The 18,664-nt window shown below is 45.4% G+C and overlaps 1 protein-coding gene across 1 annotated transcript; it reads left to right on the top strand.

Moving 5' to 3' along the window:
- Positions 1-1,619: 1,619 nt before the first annotated feature.
- GALM (galactose mutarotase) lies at positions 1,620-18,358 on the top strand. Its single transcript, XM_032179076.2, has 3 exons — positions 1,620-2,042; positions 12,014-12,168; positions 17,847-18,358. The coding sequence occupies exons 1-3, from the start codon at positions 1,853-1,855 to the stop codon at positions 18,114-18,116; spliced, it is 615 nt and encodes a 204-aa protein (XP_032034967.1). The 5' UTR covers positions 1,620-1,852; the 3' UTR covers positions 18,117-18,358.
- Positions 18,359-18,664: the final 306 nt, after the last annotated feature.

Below are 18,664 nucleotides of genomic sequence, written 5' to 3'. Positions count from 1 at the left end.
AGAGATAGTTATTATGTTTTATTAGCATCTGATTCCAGGCACATAATCCCAATTCTCATAATTTCCTAATCAAAGATGCATTTCATTTCTGCACTCACCACAGTCTAGTTGGATACCCTCTGAAGTACCCAGGAACCAAGCCAAGAGCAGTATCAAGAAAAGATAGATGATTACGCAGATGGCTTGAGTAAAACTTGTCTTTAGGTTCCCAGCACCCTCCCACTTCCTAGGCTCAGTACTCCTCTAGAGTCGCCAGACTTAGCAAGGAAATACATAGGTGCCTGTATGTTATCTCATTAAGGCCCTTAATAGCTCTATCTTAATCCTTCTGCCATCAGAGCCTATTTTTTTGGGAAAAAAAATTCAGATTAGTCATCAAGCCTTAGAGCAATATTTCTCTAAATCTTGTCCCAGATAATCTGCAGAAGAATAACTTGGGGAACATGAAAAAATGCAGATTACTGAGTTTCACCCTAGACTTCCAGAATTAGAAATTCCATTGGTGGGGTCTGGGAACATGCATTTTAAATGTCCTCAGCGCATTCTGAGACACAGTTAAGCAAGACAATTATTTAATAACCTTAGTGTCTTTCCTCTCCAACTGTACATACCTGAAGACTCCATCCTACTTGTAGAAAAGGAGATAACAAAGGTTCAGTACCTGGCATTTACAAGGACCTCAATAAATACTTGTTCCCTGAATCCCTTCTTAAAGGAACTGTGGACTTGAGGAGCCAGAAGACACCCGAGGTCCCTTTCCAGTCCCTTGAAGTAAAGTAAGTCTGAGGCTGTCTCTAATCACCTCCGCACACGGAGGGCCTAATCCATCTACCTGACCCTGTCTGGTCCAAGCTCCTCGAGGCTGGCACAGCTTTGGCCGTCAGGAGAGCCTTCTGGGCAGTGGCTCTAACAGAACCATGTCCAGGACTTCATTCGTGGGACAAAAAGAATGAATCTTCAGTAAGTCTGTGTGCAGAGAAGCCCGAAATGATTTACCTCGTTTCTAAACTACTACTGTACTTTGTTGTTGTTGTTGTTGTTGTTTTGTGACGGAGTCTCGCTGTGTCACCCAGGCTGGAGTGCAGTGGCGCGATTTCGGCTCACTGCAAGCTCCGCCTCCCAGGTTCACGCCATTCTCCTGCCTCAGCCTCCCGAGTAGCTGGGACTACAGGCCACCACGACCACGCCCAGCTAATTTTTTTTTTTGTATTTTTAGTAGAGACGGGGTTTTACCGTGTTAGCCAGGATGGTCTCGATCTCCTGACCTCGTGATCCGCCTGCCTCGGCCTCCCAAAGTGCTGGGATTACAGGCGTGAGCCACCGAGCCCGGCCAACTACTACTGTACTTCTTACCCCCTGTATCAAAGAGTTAAAATCGAATTTTCTCCCAAGATCGGTCTCACTGTAAGTCTGCTATCTACATTTTCCCGTTCTTCGTCTGATAGCCACCGACATTAATGACCAGCTCATTACATGTTGAGGTGTGGGGAGATGGGGGTAGAACACTGTCAACCCAGGATTTGAGTTTAGAAAGACTACAGGCCCCCAAATGCAATTTCACCTCCTAAAAACTACCATTCCCAACATGCAATGCAACCAGGGCGAGCCAAGGAGAAGAAGTGCAAGCGTGGCTGCAAAGTTTGTCCCTCTTGTTATCCTCAGGCAAATGAATGATTTAGAAAGGCCCCAGGGGCTGTTTTTTGCAGGAACGGTCACTCCCTAAATCCAGGCAAGGAAAGGGAGGAGTCTGAGCCGAGTCACGCCTCTTCTCCTGTAAACTTGGGTCGCCTCTAGCTTAGCGAGCGCTGGAGTTTGAAGAGCGGGCAGTAGCTGCACACGCCGAACTTTCTCTATGGCTTCGGTGACCAGGGCAGTGTTTGGAGAGCTGCCCTCGGGAGGAGGGACAGTGGAGAAGTTCCAGCTGCAGTCAGACCTCTTGAGAGTGGACATCATCTCCTGGGGCTGCACGATCACAGCCCTAGAGGTCAAAGACAGGCAGGGGAGAGCCTCAGACGTGGTACTTGGCTTCGCCGAGTTGGAAGGTGGGTTGAACTCTGCCCCGGGCTGCGAGCAGGCCCCAGGCCCACGCTACACACCTCCCGGATCTAGCGGGCCACTTGCAATGCGAGGGACGAAGGGGGAAAGTCGCCTAGCTTGGGACCGTCTGACTTGCAAGCGCGTGTATCAGAGAGGGCTGTGTGGCCATCTGGCATTTGGGAAAAACTGTAATAAATAAGCTATGGGAGTTGGCCTCTGGTTGTCCCTTCAGGCTTTGCCCCAGTTAACGTAAAAGGTCAGCTGATGGTATGATACACTTCAGCAATCCTGGAGCAATCTTTGAACTGCCTAATCTTTGAACTGCCTGATACCTGGAGAAGGCTGGAGAGCAAAGAGCAGGCAAGAGGGGGTGTGGCTTCCACTTCTTCCCTTCTGAAGAAGGAAATTCAAATACTTGCCTCTTCTACTTCCTTCTTCCTTGATCAGATTCTCTTTGAGGCCTGGTTGTCTCAGAAATGCTCCAGTAAGCTCAGTGGTTGCCTAGTACACCAGCTACCCAGTAACCATTTAGGGAACAAAATAGAGAAGACCAACTCAGTGTCTTCTCAGAGATCAGGTCTCCTACCAGCTAGGATAGACTTTTATCCCAGAATCCGTGGGCAATTAGGATCAGGCATTAATTAATACATTTGAAAACTCTATTAATCCAATGACCTCATTAAACAGGACAGACAAGGTCCCCACTCTTGCGGTTTGGCTGGGGAGATAGACTTTAAGTCAATAATTGCATAAATAAAGAATGACAATTGCAGCTTGATTGCAGCAAAGGAAAATGTACATCACGCTCTCTTAGCACCATGGTTTAACTAGACAGAAAATGAGGTGTGAAATAAGGCTGGCAAAGGGAAACTGAGAGTTAATACTCTCTGCTCAGTGGTTGGGGCATAGACAAATTCTACTGGAGAGGAGGTTTGAGGTTTTCCTTTTGGTGTGTCATTCTGTCTGTTTGGTTCTTCAGATGTGTAACTTGGCTCATGGCAGCCTGGCCAACATGGTGAAACCCTGTCTCTACTAAAAATACAAAAAAATTAGCTGAGCATGGTGGCACGTGCCTGTAATCCCAGCTAGTCAGGAGGCTGAGGCAGGAGAATCGCTTGAACCCGGGAGGTGGAGGTTGCAGTGAGCCAAGATTGCGCCACTGCACTCCAGCATGGGTGACAGAGTGAAACTCTATCTTAAAAAACAGAGAGCAAATTTCAGATTCCTCAGGGAAAAAAACAAAACTCAGATTTCTGTTGAACACCATGCCCAGCTAATTTTTTTGTATTTTTAGTAGAGATGGGGTTTCGCCATGTTGGCCAGGCTGCTGGCGGGCTCCTGTAATCCCAGCTACTTGGGAGGCTGAGGCAGGAGAATCACTTGAATCTGGGAGGCGGAAGTTGCAGTGAGCCGAGATTGCGCCACTGCACTCCAGCCTGGGCGACAGAGTGGGACCCCATCTCAAAAAAATAAAAATATACTCTAATCTTTCCTTCTGCCTTTCTGTGTAACAGCTGACCATAAAGAAATTAAGACCCTCATTCCAGAGGGGTCCTGCCCCATAACCGGAGGAAGGAATGCTGCATGGGGAGGCCAAGAAAAATCTGAACACAGGCCTTGCCGAGTTTCCCCATTCACTCTATTAGCAACAGATCTCTTTTTGTCCAATCATATTTCTACATGGCTGTCCATGCTCCCTTGGACCTAAGCATAAAAATGGATTGTTTTCCCTGTATCTGTGGGTCTTCATTCTGAAAGCTCCCATGTCACATAAAGCTATAATCAAATAACTTTGTTTGGCTTATTTATTTATTTTTTATTTTTTTGAGGTGGAGTCTCGCTCTGTCACTCCGGCTAGAGTGCAGTAGTGCAATTATAGCTGACTTGCAGCCTCGAACTACTGGCCTCAAGCAATCCTCCCACTTCAGCCTCCCAAAGTACTGGGATTACAGACATGAGCCACTGTGCCCAGCTGTTTTGCTTTTCTCTTGTTAACCTGTGTTTGTTGTAGAGGTGTGGGCTGTGACTTACAGGGGAGATACAGAGCACTCTTACTATTTTGATGGTGCTCTGATACTACATTTCTAGTGCATTAAAACCTATGTTAACAATAAACTGGTAACAGTGGTTGTTAAGAAAGGATCCTGGGTACCCAGGGTGCAAGGGGTGGGAAGGAGACTTAATTTTCACTGTATATTCTTTTAAAACTTCAGAGTATGTAAATACATATAAACAAACAGAGGTAAATAATTTAAAGTAATAAGACTTGACAGAGGCCGGCATGGTGGCTCACGCCTGTAATCCTAGGAGTCCAAAGTGGGTGGATCACTTGAGGCCAGGAGTTTGAGACCAGACTGGGCAACATAGTGAGACCCCGTCTCTAAAATAAGTAGATAAATAAAAATAATGAAATAAATAAATTTAAATTAAAAAAATTTTTTTTAAAGACTTGACAGAATAAGGGGTTATCTTGACATTACCATATCCCAAAAATGGTTTTGAGCCATGCGGAAGATCTGAGTGTGGATAATTCCATGAGACATGGTCCTTTTGTAACTGCAGAGTTAGATATGAACAGTCTCCAATTTCCCAGACAGGTTGTATAAACTGTTTGGATTACAGCCATAACCAGAGGTCAGAATGGTTCATTTTCTCCCTGGGAAAATGAGATTTTTTTTCTTTCATAGAATTCTAAAGAAGAAAATTATATAAATTTTTAGTTACAGTAAGAGAGGAGACCACCCCTCATATTGTCTTATGCCCAATTTCTGCCTCCAAAGAAAGAAGTAAAAACTAAAAGGCAGAAATGAAATCCACAGACAGACAGCCCGGCACTACACCCCGGGCCTGGTAGTTAAAGATCAACCCCTGACCTAAGCAGTTATGTTATCTATAGATTCCAGACATTTTATGGAAAAGCACTGTGAAAATCTCTGTCCTGTTGTGTTCCGTTCTGATTACCGGTGCATGCAGCCCCCAGTCAGGTACCCCCGGCGTGCTCAATCGATCACGACCCTTTCACGCAGACCCCCTTGGAGTTGTAAGCCCTTAAAAGGGACAGGAATTGCTCACCCGGGGAGCTCGGCTTTTGAGACGCAAGTCTGCCGAATAAAGTTCCTTCCTTCTTTAATCCGGTGTCTGAAGAGTTTTGTCTGCGGCTCGTCCTGCTACAACAGCCTAGAAAAATCAGTAATGCCTCCTATGAGTTTTTCTACCTTTTTTTGTATTTAAAAATGTTTTTTGCCGGCACGGTGGCTCACGCCTGTAATCCCAGCACTTTGGGCGGGTGGATCACAAGGTCAAGAGATGGTGACCATCCTGGCCAACATGGTGAAACCCATCTCTACTAAAAATACAAAAATTAGCTGGGCTTGGTGGCGCATGCCTGTAATCCCAGCTTTTCGGGAGGCTGAGGCAGGAGAATCACTTAAACCTGAGAAGTGGAGGTTGCAGTGAGCCAAGATTGTGCCACTGCACTCCAGCCTGGTGACAAAGCGAGACTTCATCTCAAAAGAAGAAAAAAAAGTTTTTCTTTTTCTTTTTTTTTTTTTTTTTAGCGCAATGGCGCGATCTCGGGGTTTTACCATATTGGTCAGGGCTGGTCTCAAACTCCTGACATCAAGTGATCCGCGTACCTCAGCCTCCTAAAGTGCTGGGATTACAAGCGTGAGCCACCACGCCCAGCCTAAAAATGTTTTTCATCGGCATGTCCCACCTACAGTCATTATGATTTCTTTTAAAGCCTGTGCTAAGAATATTTGCTTATAAGCCACAGGTATAAACAACCTACCCATACAATCATTGAAACGCCTTCCTTTTCATGTTTCCCCCAGTTACCACCAAAGACCTGGCTATTAACTGCCATGAGAGGCATTAAGGAAAAAATAGAAAAAGTAAATTTAGTGCCTTTAGAAAACCTGGGTTCAGAAGCAGGGATGAGGAAAAAAAAGGATCAGGTTAGAGGCTGCAGTTTAATATCGCACACGCCCAGGAGCACCCTGGTGGGAGCATTGGAAATTCCTGGTTTAAAGTTCTGCTTCCTTCCTTAAAGCTGTGCGACCCAGGGCCATTAATTTAAACTCTCCAGACCTATTTTCTCACGTGAAACAGATGGATTGTGATGATTTAATGGGCTATGGGCTGTGCTATGTGTCTGACCATATCTGACCACATATTTGATATGTCTCTGACCACAGTGAGCAATTAATCATTTTTATCCCCTTTCTTTCCTTTGCCCCCAAATACCATCTCTCACTCTACTAGAACTTTTTATTTCACTTAATTAACACTGCAAAAAATTAACACTGTAGGCCGGGCGCGGTGGCTCACGCTTGTAATCCCAGCACTTTGGGAGGCCGAGGCGGGCGGATCACGAGGTCAGGAGATCGAGACCACGATGAAACCCCGTCTCTACTAAAAACACAAAAAAATTAGCCGGGCGTGGCGGCGGGCGCCTGTAGTCCCAGCTACTCGGAGAGGCTGAGGCAGGAGAATGGCGTGAACCCGGGAGGCGGAGCTTGCAGTGAGCCGAGACTGCGCCACTGCACTCCAGCCTGGCGGACAGAGCAAGACTCCGTCTCAAAAAAAAAAAAAAATTAACACTGTAAAAAATAGGTTCATCTAGGACAGCAAGCAGCCACTAAAAGTATATAATTATCTGAGGTTACTAAAGTGCTTATTAATTAAATTGTTTTCTTCATATAACCAAAGGATAAGTCATTCTGTGAATGGGGGTTTTGATTGAGAGTGGTGAGTAATTTTATTTCAGACTTTAGTGCACTCTGGCTAATTTTGGGCTGTCCGAATTGGGTGTCACAGTTGTGGTCCTTGGGATGTTAGAGGAGTGGAAAGGGCCATATCCCATGATTAAGCATTTATTAATTTCTTCTCGCCAGTACCTTGCCCAGGAAAAGGGGCGAGCATTTCCTCTACTCTAAGCTCAGCAATTGACTTAGTTAAATCAACATTCATGGCTTGACCTAGGAACTTTGAACATTTTCATGGAAAACAGTATTTTCTGCATTTCAAAACAAATTTTTAGCCATGCCTTATTCAGGATTTGGGGATTGTCACTTTTTGTAATTCTGATTTGATGTGAAAGCTTAGTAACTGTATTAGTCCATTTTCACACTGCTATAAAAGAACTGCCTGAGACTGGGTAATTTATAAAGAAAATAGGTTTAATTGACTCACAGTTCCTCATGGATCCGGAGGCCTCAGGAAACTTATAATCATGGCAGGAGGCGAGGAGGAAGCTAGAACAGATCTTACAAGGCAGTAGCGGAGAGACAGAAAGGAGGGGAAATTGCCACTTTTAAATCATCAGATCTCGTGAGAACTCACTGACGATCACAAGAACAGCATGGGGGAACCGCCCCCAGAGCCAATTACCTCCACCAGGTGGGATTACAATTCGAGATGAGATTTGGGTGGGGGCCCAAAGTCAAAGCATATCAGTAACATTTGAAGGTAGTATAAAATTTAAAACTAAAAGGTTTTTCAGAGACAGGATTTCTGCTGTGCTTAGAGTTTAATTCTTAAAAACTATTCCTCCAGGGGCACAGTGGCTCTCACCTATAATCCCAGCACTTTGAGAGGCCTAGGTGGGAGGATCACTTGCGCTCAGGAGTTCAAGACCAGCCTGGGCAACACAGGGACACTCTGTCTCTAGAAAAAATACAAAAAGTATCCAGGTGTGGTGGCACATGCCTGTAGTCCCAGCTATTTGGGAGGCTGAGGTGGGAGGATCACCTGAGCCTGGAGGTCAAGGCTGCAATGAGCCGTGATGGCACCACTGCACTCCAGCCTAGGTGACACAGAAAGACCCTGTCTGAAAAAAACAAAAACAAAAAAAACCCGATAATTATGGGGAAAAAAAAAAAATCCCTATTCCTCCAAACCAAGTAACTGCCCTGGCAAGTGCTTCTTATCTCCATGACATGATTGTTTTTGGGTAGTGGTCACTTGTAAGGGAATTCTTGCAAACCCACGTGGTAGGAGCCCTGCTGTTGGCTTTGTGGTTGTCTCCAACACCCAGTATGCCTCTGGCAGAGAGCGGGAGCTCAGTGTTCATTTGTTGAATGAATCAAAGTAGGACTCAAAAATCTCTATAGTCAAACAACTTGTGTTTTAGAAAAAAATTCTGCTTTTCTATAATCTGAAAAGCAGATGAAACAAAACCAAGGAAAGATTGTTTGGCTCTTTGGGACTCCTTTTGGTTAACCAGTGTATGGGCTTTTAAAGCTATTTTCAGAAAGAGAAGAAGGTGGGGAGAGGTGGGAATAGGAGAGAGAGATCAGCCTGGCCTGTGCCTAGGGATGGAGGTAAGGTCAACAGCCAGAAAGCCTGCGCTTTCCACGTAATTTGATACTGAAGAACATGGACTCATGAGCTAGACTGTCTGGGTTCAAGTCTTGGTTCTGCCACTACTTAGCTGTGTGTTTTGGGGCAAGTTATTTAACTTTTCTGTCCTCAGTTTCCACATCTGTAAATTGGGATAGGAGTTCTGAATATGAAAGAAGTAATGTAGACACTTAGAAATGGCTGGACATATTTGGGAGGCCGAGGCAGGTGGGATCACCTGAGGTCAGGATATGGTGAAACCCCATCTCTATTAAAAAAAAAAAATTAGCCAGGCGTGGTGGCGGGCGCCAGTAATCCCAGCTACTTGGAAGGCTGAGGCAGGAGAACTGCTTGAACCCGGGAGGCAGACATTGCAGTAAGCCAAGACTGCACACTGCACTCCAGCCTAGGCTATAAGAGTGAAACTCCGTCTCAAAAAAAAAAAGCACTCAGTAAGTGTTAGCTATTATGATAGTCCATGGGCAACACTCTGATGCACCTGCAGATTAGCAAAGAAGCAAACCAGGAAAGGCCTGGAAGAGAAGGATTAATGTTTAATTTGTACCCAACCAGTTGGGTAATGGAAACCTGTGACCTGTAACTGGCCTAATCAGCTCAAGGTCTGTATCCTGAGAGCCTCTCCATCCCTTGAAAAAATAGTTCATATGCTTGAATTGCATTCTCTGCTGATCTGAAGTAGACATGACAGATACAGAGTACCACGGGAAAAGGGAATGGAATTCAGAGGACGTCTAAGTGAAAAACTAGAGTGGAAAGTAATCTTGGTGATAATACAGAAAACAATCTCCAAACCTTTATCTTTTCCATCGTAAAGTAAGCAGAGGAACTTAAAGAGAAGAAAAGTACCGTAATACGCCCACGCACAAAGTTGTAAGTATGAGGACACTACTTTGCTTTTTACAGCCCCTGCCCTAAAAAGGCCCCAAACAGTTTATGCTGATTATTATACCATGTAGCCATCAAAAGGAATATGGGGCTGGGTGCGGTGGCTCATGCCAGCAATTTAAACACTTTGAGAGGCCAAGGCGGGAGGACCACTTGAACCCAGGAGTTTGAGACCAGACTAGGCAACATAGGGGAACTCTGTCTCTACAAAATAAAAAGTAAAAAAATTAGCCAGACATGGTGGTATATACCTGTGGTCCCAGCTATTCCAGAGGCTGAGGTGGGAGGATCATTTGAGCCTCGGAGGTCGAGGCTGCAGTGAGCTATGATGGCTCCACAGCACTCCAGCCTGGGCGACAGTGAGATCCTATCTAAAAAAATAAAAAGGAATATGGTCTGGGCGGGGTGGCTCACACCTGTAATCCTAGCACTTTGAGAGGCCGAGGCAGGTGGATTGCCTGAGCTCAGGAGTTTGAGACCAGCCTGGGCAACATGAAGCATAGTAGAAACCCTGCCTCTACTAAAATACAAAAAAAAAAAAAATTAGCTGGGCATGGCGGTGTGTGTCTGTAACCCCAGCTACTTGGGAGGCTCAGGCAGGAGAATTGCTAGAACCCAGGAGGCAGAGGTTGCAATGAGCCAAGATTGCACCACTGCACTCCAGCCTGGGCAACAGAGCAAGACTCTGTCTCTAAAAAAAAATAAAAAGGAATATGGTAGATATGTCATGACATGGAGTGATCTGAAGATATTTGATAAATGAAAAGTTTCAGAACAATGTATGATTATAGTGTGATACTCTATATGGTATGATTCTCTTTATATGGAATATGTGTGTTTGTGTATTTGTATATTTGCTAATATGTAGTTAATTCAAATTTTTAAATGAAGTGTACGTGCCAGACTGTTAATAGTGGTTACCATTGGAAAGGAGGGGAGTGGAGAGGTGAAGGAAGGCTTTTGTGTTTTAGTCTTTGTTTAGGTTGCTAGATTTCACAAATAAAAGTACAGGATGGCTGGTTAAATGTGAATTTCAGGTAAACAGCTTACACTATTTTTTTTTTTTTTTGAGACAGAGTCTCGCTGTGTCGCCAGGCTGGAGTGCAATGGCACGATCTTGGCTCACTGCAACCTCTGCCTCTTGGGTTCAAGCGATTCTCCCGCCTCAGCCTCTCAAGTAGCTGGGACTACAGGCGCATGCCACAACACCCAGCTAATGTTTGTATTTTTAGTAGAGATGGGGTTTCACCATGTTGGCCAGGATGGTCTCGATCTCTTGACCTCGTGATCCACCCTTCTCAGCCTCCCAAAGTGCTGGGATTACAGGCGTGAGCCACTGCACCTGGACACAACTTTTAAAGTATAAGTATGTCCCATGTATAATAATAACATGAACATACTTATGCTAAGCAATTATTTATTGTTTATTTGAAACTCACATTTAACCAGGCCTTCTATATTTCCTCTAGCGAGCCTACTCTATATCCTTGTGCATTACCTAACTCTCTTTAAAGGATATTTTAATGTACTAATTATGTGATTAAAAAAATAAGAAGAGAAAGAAGAATAAGATCATCTCCCCTCAAGACCACACGAAAGTATAACTTTGGCCTAGAGAAAAGGAGATTACAAAGCAGTGTTATACAGTCCCCCTTCATCCATAGTTTTGCTTCCTGCAGTTTCAGTTACTCAGAGTCAACTTTGGACTGAAAATAGGTGCATACAATACAATAAGATGTTTTGAAAGAGAGAGAAAAGGGTGGGCATGGTGACTCACGCCTGTAATCCTAGCACTTTGGGAGGCCAAGTTGGGCGGATCGCCTGAGGTCAGGAGTTCGAGACCAGCCTGGCCAACATGGTGAAACCCCATCTCTACTAAAAATACAAAAATTAGCTGGGTGTGGTGGTGCATGCCTCTACTCCCAGCTACTCAGGAGGCTGAGGCAAGAAAATCACTTGAACCTGGGGGGGCGGAGTTTGCAGTTAGCCGAGATGGGGCCACTGCACTCCAGCCTGGGCAACAGAGTGAGACTCTGTCTTAACAACAACCACCACAACAAATAGTTTTATAAAAAGAAAGAAAAAAGCACACAGATGCATGTACTAAAAGATGGAAGAGTGTGTGCACGTAAGAATATTAACAGTGGCTCTCTCGAGTGATGAGATGAAGGATAATATCAGTTTTTTCTTTGTGCTGTATAAAATTATTTACAATTTTGTATAATGAATATTAATTACTTTTGGAAAAGGAAAGGATCATATGTAATGAAAGCCATTTTCTGTGATTCGGTGAGGACTTTGACATGCCCAAGATGTTACCACGTGCAGCATCCTTCTGAAGAAGGTGGGGGACAGTGGCATGCACCTCACCTTTGGATCGAGGTTTTTTTTTGTGTGTGTGTGAGATGGAGTCTTGCTCTGTTGCCCAGGCTGGAATGCAGTGGCGCGGTCTCGGCTCACCGCAAGCTCCACCTCCCGGGTTGATGCCATTCTCCTGCCTCAGCCTCCCGAGTAGCTGGGACTACAGGTGCCGGCCACCATGCCCGGCTATTTTTTTTGGTATTTTTAGTAGAGACAGGGTTTCACCGTGTTAGCCAGGATGGTCTCGATCTCCTGACCTTGTGATCCGCCTGCCTCGGCCTCCCAAAGTGCTGGGATTACAGGTGTGAGCCACCGCGCCTGGCCTGAATTGAAGTTTTAAAAGTGCTGTCATCCCTTGTCCTTGCAGGATACCTCCAAAAGCAGCCATACTTTGGAGCAGTTATTGGGAGGGTGGCCAACCGAATCGCCAAAGGAACCTTCAAGGTGGATGGGAAGGAGTATCACCTGGCCATTAACAAGGAACCCAACAGTCTGCATGGAGGAGTCAGAGGGTTTGATAAGGTAAGTACGGCGCATGTGACTGAGTTCCCTTTAGGCTCACTTTACGCATACCTTCTGCTTGCCAGGCACAGTCGTAGGCGCTAGAGCACGTCTCACCAGATGCAGGAAGGAGGCCGCTCCTGTGGTTCAGGGCAGCAGTGCAATGGGCATCTGCTAGGACCCATTCTTCTCTAGTTCATCTGTTGGAACAGACAGGGGAGCCCCAAGAGAAAGGATGTCAGCCTTTGACTTAGGAAAAACGAGAAACGACTTTCTCACAGTGTTGAGATCAGGGAGTCGGGTTGAAGAGATGTGGATTGATAACAGTATCTTCCACTTATTGGACAAGACATTGACATATATTATCCCTTACCCTTACTAAAACTCTGTGTTATCACTAAATGGGAAAACTGAGGCACTGAAAGGCCACATGGCTGGGCACAGTGGCTCATGCCTGTAATCCCAGCACTCTGGGAGGCCGAGGCGGGCAGATCACCTGAGGTCAGGAGTTTAAGACCAACCTGGCCAACATGGTGAAACCCCATCTCTATGAACAATACAAAACTTAGCTGGGCGTGATGGCGGCCACCTGTAATCCCAGCTACTCGGGAGGCTGAGGCAAGAGAATCGCTTGAACGTGGGAGGTGGAAGTTGCAGTGAGCTGAGATCACTCCACTGCACTCCAGCCTGGGCAACAGAGCCAGAGTCCATCTCAAAAAAATAAAAAATAAAAAATAAATAAAAGGCCACATGACTCCTAAGTGGGACGACCAGGGCTGCCTGGCCCAAAACACTCATTCTTACACCATAGCTGCTGGTGTCCACCCAGGCTGCATGGGTGCCCCCGTCCAACATGCTTCCCTGTACCTGTCATTAAGCCCCCCACCCCATGCAGCATGGCCCTGCACCAAGGCTTGCCCTTCCACTGAAGTGCCTCATGCCTCAAAACCATATCAGTTTCTCCCCAGTTCCTCTCCTCCACATGAAAACGTCCATTCTTTAAGCAGAGCCCTAGAAAACAAGGTCAGGAAAGCAAATTGATCAAACAGCTTCTCCCTGGGGTGGGAGTGCTTGGCCTCCTGCTTCCTAGCCCCATGGTAGTCTACGGGTTAACCCCAGTGATTGCTCTCTTACTAGTCTAATTTCAGGCTGTGCAGGAGTAAATTTCAGTAGTTAACTTTCTTTTAAATTATACCACCCAGGTTATTTGCTAGAGAAGAGCCAGAGAAGACAGGAACATGTATGGCCACTAATGGCCACAGTTTCTTCTCTTCTGCCTCTAACCACCACTTGTCCTGTGGCTCTGACTTCCCCGCTTCCATGAGCTTCCTGCTGGTGGCCTGGAACCAGACTGACTGCCCCATGGGTTTCCCTTTCCTCAGTGATGGGATTCTTCATGCCAGGGAGGCAGAGGGCAGCATGTGCTCTGCCAGTATTAGGGCAGAGTCTCTAGAACATGCCAGGATCATGAGCAAACGCCAACCAGAGAAAGTAAGGCCCAGCCTGGCTTCAGACAGGGATCTTCAGAGGAGCCTTAGGACAGCACCTCGTTCTAGCTTGTGCCTACTCCCCCTGTTCACTGTGGCATTTTCCGTGGTGTTGCTTAACTTATATTCCCCTTCAAGAACACAGCAAAATCGTGAGTGTACGTAGCCTTCAGTGCAGTGTGCCCTTGAGCCCCTTCTGTGAAGCAGGGGCCACAGTAGGCCGGGGACTCCTGAGGCTCACAGTATAAAGAGGGAGGTGGACTCTTACGTGACAACTGTTAAAGGTGAGCGGCCACAAGCGCCATAACAAGCCAGAGAAGACAGGAACATATGTGGCCAACAAGGTGCTGTAGGAACTGGGTGTGAACAAATGAAACAGCAACCTAGGAGATAGGACTGGAACTGGCCTTGAAGAGCCAATAGCATTTCATTCAATACATGGATATGGGAGAGAATGGCTGCACAGTGGCCCTGAGAGGGGTGGGGAAAGACTTTGAACTCTTTTTTTTTTTTTTTTTTTTTTCTGAGGCAGAGTTTTGCTCTTGTTTTCCATGCTGGAGTGCAATGGCACCATCTCAGCTCACCGCACCCTCCACCTCCTAGGTTCAAGCAATTCTCCTGCCTCAGCCTCTTGAGTAGCTGGGATTACAGGTATGCACCACCACGCCCAGCTAATTTTTTGTATTTTTAGTAGAGATGGGGTTTCTCCATGTTGGTCAGGCTAGTCTCGAACTCCTGACCTCAGGTGATCCGCCCACCTCAGCCTCCCAAAGTGCTGGGATTAAAGGCTTGAGCCACCGCACCTGGCCGGCTTTGAACATTTTTATGAAGCCACTGAAAGTTTTTGAACAGTCGGTTTTGACATAGTGCCATGCGCCCATCAGATGAACTTTGTTTTATGTTGTGTCACGTCTCAACAATGACTGAATAATTGTTGATTTGGAGGTATGTGTGTTTCTATTTATACTGATGCTTTTTTTTTTTTTTTTTGAGACAGAGTTTTTTGCTCTTGTCCCCCAGGCTGGAGTGCAATGGCGTGATCTCAGCTCACTGCAACCTCCACCTCCCGGGTTCAAGCGATTCTCCTGCCTCAGCCTCCCAAGTAGCTGAGATTACAGGCATGTGCCACCACGCCTGGCTAATTTTGTATTTTTAGTAGAGACAGGGTTTCTCCATGTTGGTCAGGCTGGTTTCAAACTCCCGACCTCAGGTGATTCACCCACCTTGGCCTCCCCAAGTGCTGGGATTACAGGCATGATCCATCGCACCCAGCCACCAACACATTTTTTTTTTTTAAGATGAAAGTTGAATAGGATTTGAAATGGTATAAGAAGGTCTAGAGCTGCAAAGTTTCTGGAAATTTGGAAACTACAGGCTCAGGGAAATCTTTCCATAAATAGGAATTATGCTTAACCATTGGTTTACACAAAAATCTTTCCATTGTGTCCTTTTCTACAAAAGAAAAACTAGGTAGCAAGTTAAGATTTCATTTCAATTATTTAATTCCTGAAATGTTCCATTTGGGATATTCTATTTCTTTTTTAATTACACATATAACAGGCTTCATATTTTGAGTGTCTTGAAAGTTCAACATTTCTGGGAGCTAACTAGGGTGTAAAATGAATTTTTCACTAAGCTCGGTGAAAGTATTTCACATACCAGCTGCCTTCACTGTAGGTGAAGGCAGAGACCTCCGTTCCTGCTGGGTTCTCCTTCCTGGCAAATGCCACGTCTGTGAGAGCAAAGTGGACAAATCCTGGGCTTAGAGACCACTCCTGTGGCCCACAGAGGCTATTAGCTTTCAAGTCTGTAGAGTTTGGCCTCAACTCTTCTGTTGAAAAGGAAGATTCAGACAAAAACTTCACTGAGACTAAGATGTGGAATAGTGGAGACAGCCAGTCCTGAGTTTGAACCCCAGCTCTGTCACAAATAACATGTATAACTTTATTTATTTATTTATTGACACGGAGTCTCACTCTGTTGCCCAGGCGGGAGTGCAGTGGCGCGATCTTGGCTCACTACAACCTCCACTTCCCAGGTTCAAGTGGTTCTCCTGCCTCAACCTCCCGAGTAGCTGGGATTACAGGCATGAGCCACCATACGCGGCTAATTTTTGTATTTTTAGTAGAGACGAGGTTTCACCATGTTGGCCAGGCTGGTCTCGAACTCCTGACCTCAAGTGATCTGCCCACCTTGGCCTCCCAAAGTGCTGTGATTACAAGTGTGAGCCACTGCACCTGGCCACATGTGTGACTTTAAACAAGATTTTTTTCCTTCTAAACAATGGACAGGAAGTATGAAACTCCCCACCCTCCCGACACACACTGGGAATGTGGAAGGTAGATGTGAGTATAAGTTAATTCCACTGAACTCAATTTGCTCATCTGTAAAATGGAGGTAAATAATATTTGCTGAAGCCACATGAAATTGCCAGTGTTCAACTGTTTTGACCTATAATGATGGTCATTTCATTTGGGCAACCAAATCTTTACATTGCAAGATGATTTATGGAAAGCACCAGGTCACTGACTATTGCGCACTCAACAAATTGGAGGTCTCATGCCTGCAACAGGCCCCTTCTTTAGTGATCCCAGAGCTCTCTAAAGGCACTGGGAATCTCTGGCCAACTCATCCCCTGATAGTATAGAATAAGGGAACAGGCTCAGGATCCAATCCAATGCCACACACTAGCTGTGTGACCTGGGGCAAGCGGTTTATCCTCACTGAGCCTCCATTCTTTCATTATTCAATGAGGATGTTACCTACTTTAAGTCTGCTTTGAGACAGATGAGACGGTGTCTGTGAAGTTTCTAGCAAAGAGTCTTGACCCATAATGGGCACCCAATAAATGTTCGTTTTCCCTTCCCTATAAGTGTAATCTTGGAGCCTCTAGGACGAAGTTGAGAACAGCCACCTCCAATTCCTATTTCCAAAAGCAAAATGCCTTTTATTTATTTATTTACTTTTTTGAGACAATGTCTTACTCTGTCACCCAGATTGGAGTGCAATGGTGTGTGCGATCTCGGCTCACTGCAGCCTCAACCTCCTGGGCTCAAGCAATCCTCCCTTCTCAGCCTCCCAAGTAGCTAGGACTACAGGTATGCACCACCATACCTCGCTAATTTTTTAAACTTTTTTATAGAGATGACATCTCACTATGTAGCCCAGGCTGGTCTTGAATTCCTGAGCTCAAGCAATCCTCCTGCCTCAGCCTCCCAAAATGTTGGGATTACAGGCATGAGCTATTGCACCCAACCACAAAAAAAACTTTAAAAATGAACTCTTCTTCATACTTTTTTTTGCCAGTCTTAGAATCATAATTTCTGGAACAAGAAGAGACTTTGAGATAATTTCTTCAACCCCTTTATTTTATGAAAGAGATTAACGCCTAGAGCCACACAATGAGCTAGGGACAAATGAGGCCCCCCAAATCAGGACTCTTGACTTGTGGGCTACAACTCTTCTTAATGGCACAAGTGCCTTATTTGTTTTGAACTCTGCCTAGGGAACACAGAGAGCCTTATAGGGATTTTAATAAATATTTGTATATAGTACCCCCAGGAGACAGGGGCTGATTCATTAAAGTTTTTTTAATACTCTTAGCAGATATTGCTATATGGCATTTAGCAGAGTGCGGCTACAAGATTAAAAAAAATCAAAGAAAAATCATGAGAGAAGAGGACAGGAAACTATTGTAGACACACATATACGTACAAAGTTAGAGAAAAGAGAATGGGGAGTGTGAGAAGGTAGAGAAAAACAAACATTTGTAATAATTAAAATCCAGGGACAAGGTGCGGTGGCTCACGCCTGTAATCCCAGCACCTTGGGAGGCCAAGGCAGGTGGATCACTTGAGGTCAGGAGTTCGAGACCAGCCTGGTCATCATGGCGAAACCCCGTCTCTATGAAAAATGCAAAAATTAGCCGGGTGCAGTGGGTCATACCTGTAATCATACTCGGGAGGCTGAGGCTCGAGAATCACTTGAACCTGGGAGGTGGAGGTTGCAGAGCCAAGATTGTATCACTGCACTGCAGCTTGGACAACATAGTGAGACCCTGTCTCAAAAAAAAAAAATCCAGGCTATCATTCAAAAGTCTTAATTGGTTGTATAACCATTTTCCTTGTGAAATCAGTTATCTTTAAATATTGAAATGTGGCATTTAGCTTGAGGTTGGAGCAACTACACAGCTTTGAAAACACTGTTTTCCAGGTGCTCTGGACCCCTCGGGTGCTGCCCAATGGCGTCCAGTTCTCACGCATCAGTCCAGATGGTGAGGAAGGCTACCCCGGAGAGTTAAAAGTCTGGGTGACATACACCCTGGATGGCGGAGAGCTCATGGTCAACTATAGAGCACAGGCCAGTCAGGCCACACCAGTCAACCTGACCAACCATTCTTACTTCAACCTGGCAGGCCAGGTGAGTGAACTTGTTTCTTCTTTCCTGCTTCGTGCTTTGTGGAATGTCCTGGGCTGTGGCTAGAGAGATCAGAGCAGTGTGGAATTGCTGTGGCAGTGAGGTCACCCTCATGATGATGAAAAGGGCCCAGCAGAGGGCTTATAGTAGGTGCTCAATAATTACAAATTATAGAGAAAGACAGAATGAGTACATTGTACTGCCAAGAGAAGTACCTGTTTCCCGTTTGCTTCAGACAAGTAACTAGCTGTTTCAAGAACTCTCTCTCAGAATCTAATTGTAACATGTGCTTATATTTGCTTCCCTTATTCCACGTCTACTCCCCCCAGATTTGTTCCAATTAAGGTGTCTTCCACCCTTGGAGCTTTGGAAATGGGCATGGCCCAGCTCCTTTAGATATGCTGCCAATATGTGCGTGCTTCCCCTGTGAGCCTGCCAGCTCCTCCCAGGGGTTTGGGTGGGCCAGTCCTGCCCTGCACAGTACCGTGGAAAGAGCACTGGACTTGGATTTAGAAGACCTGTTTTTTTTAGCTTAATAAAGGCATATTCTCAATTTCATAATAATAACACTAACTACTATTTGTCAGCTGCTGTTAGAAGCTCTTTATGAACTT

The sequence above is a fragment of the Hylobates moloch genome, unplaced genomic scaffold, assembly GCF_009828535.3.
Source record: "Hylobates moloch isolate HMO894 unplaced genomic scaffold, HMol_V3 SCAFFOLD_15, whole genome shotgun sequence".
In the NCBI taxonomy this organism is placed as follows: domain Eukaryota; kingdom Metazoa; phylum Chordata; class Mammalia; order Primates; family Hylobatidae; genus Hylobates; species Hylobates moloch.
The sequence above is the reverse complement of the archived record's forward strand: the minus strand, read 5'-3'. Positions and strand labels throughout refer to the sequence as shown.

What these genes read in the sequence shown, in the direction of transcription:
- GALM (XM_032179076.2), top strand. Translation starts at nt 1,853, where the DNA reads ATGGCTTCGGTGACCAGGGCAGTGTTTGGAGAGCTGCCCTCGGGAGGA. An exon ending in TGGCTTCGCCGAGTTGGAAG is followed by an intron (nt 2,043 to 12,013) that starts GTGGGTTGAACT and finishes TTGTCCTTGCAG; the next exon opens with GATACCTCCAAAAGCAGCCA. An exon ending in GAGTCAGAGGGTTTGATAAG is followed by an intron (nt 12,169 to 17,846) that starts GTAAGTACGGCG and finishes ACTGTTTTCCAG; the next exon opens with GTGCTCTGGACCCCTCGGGT.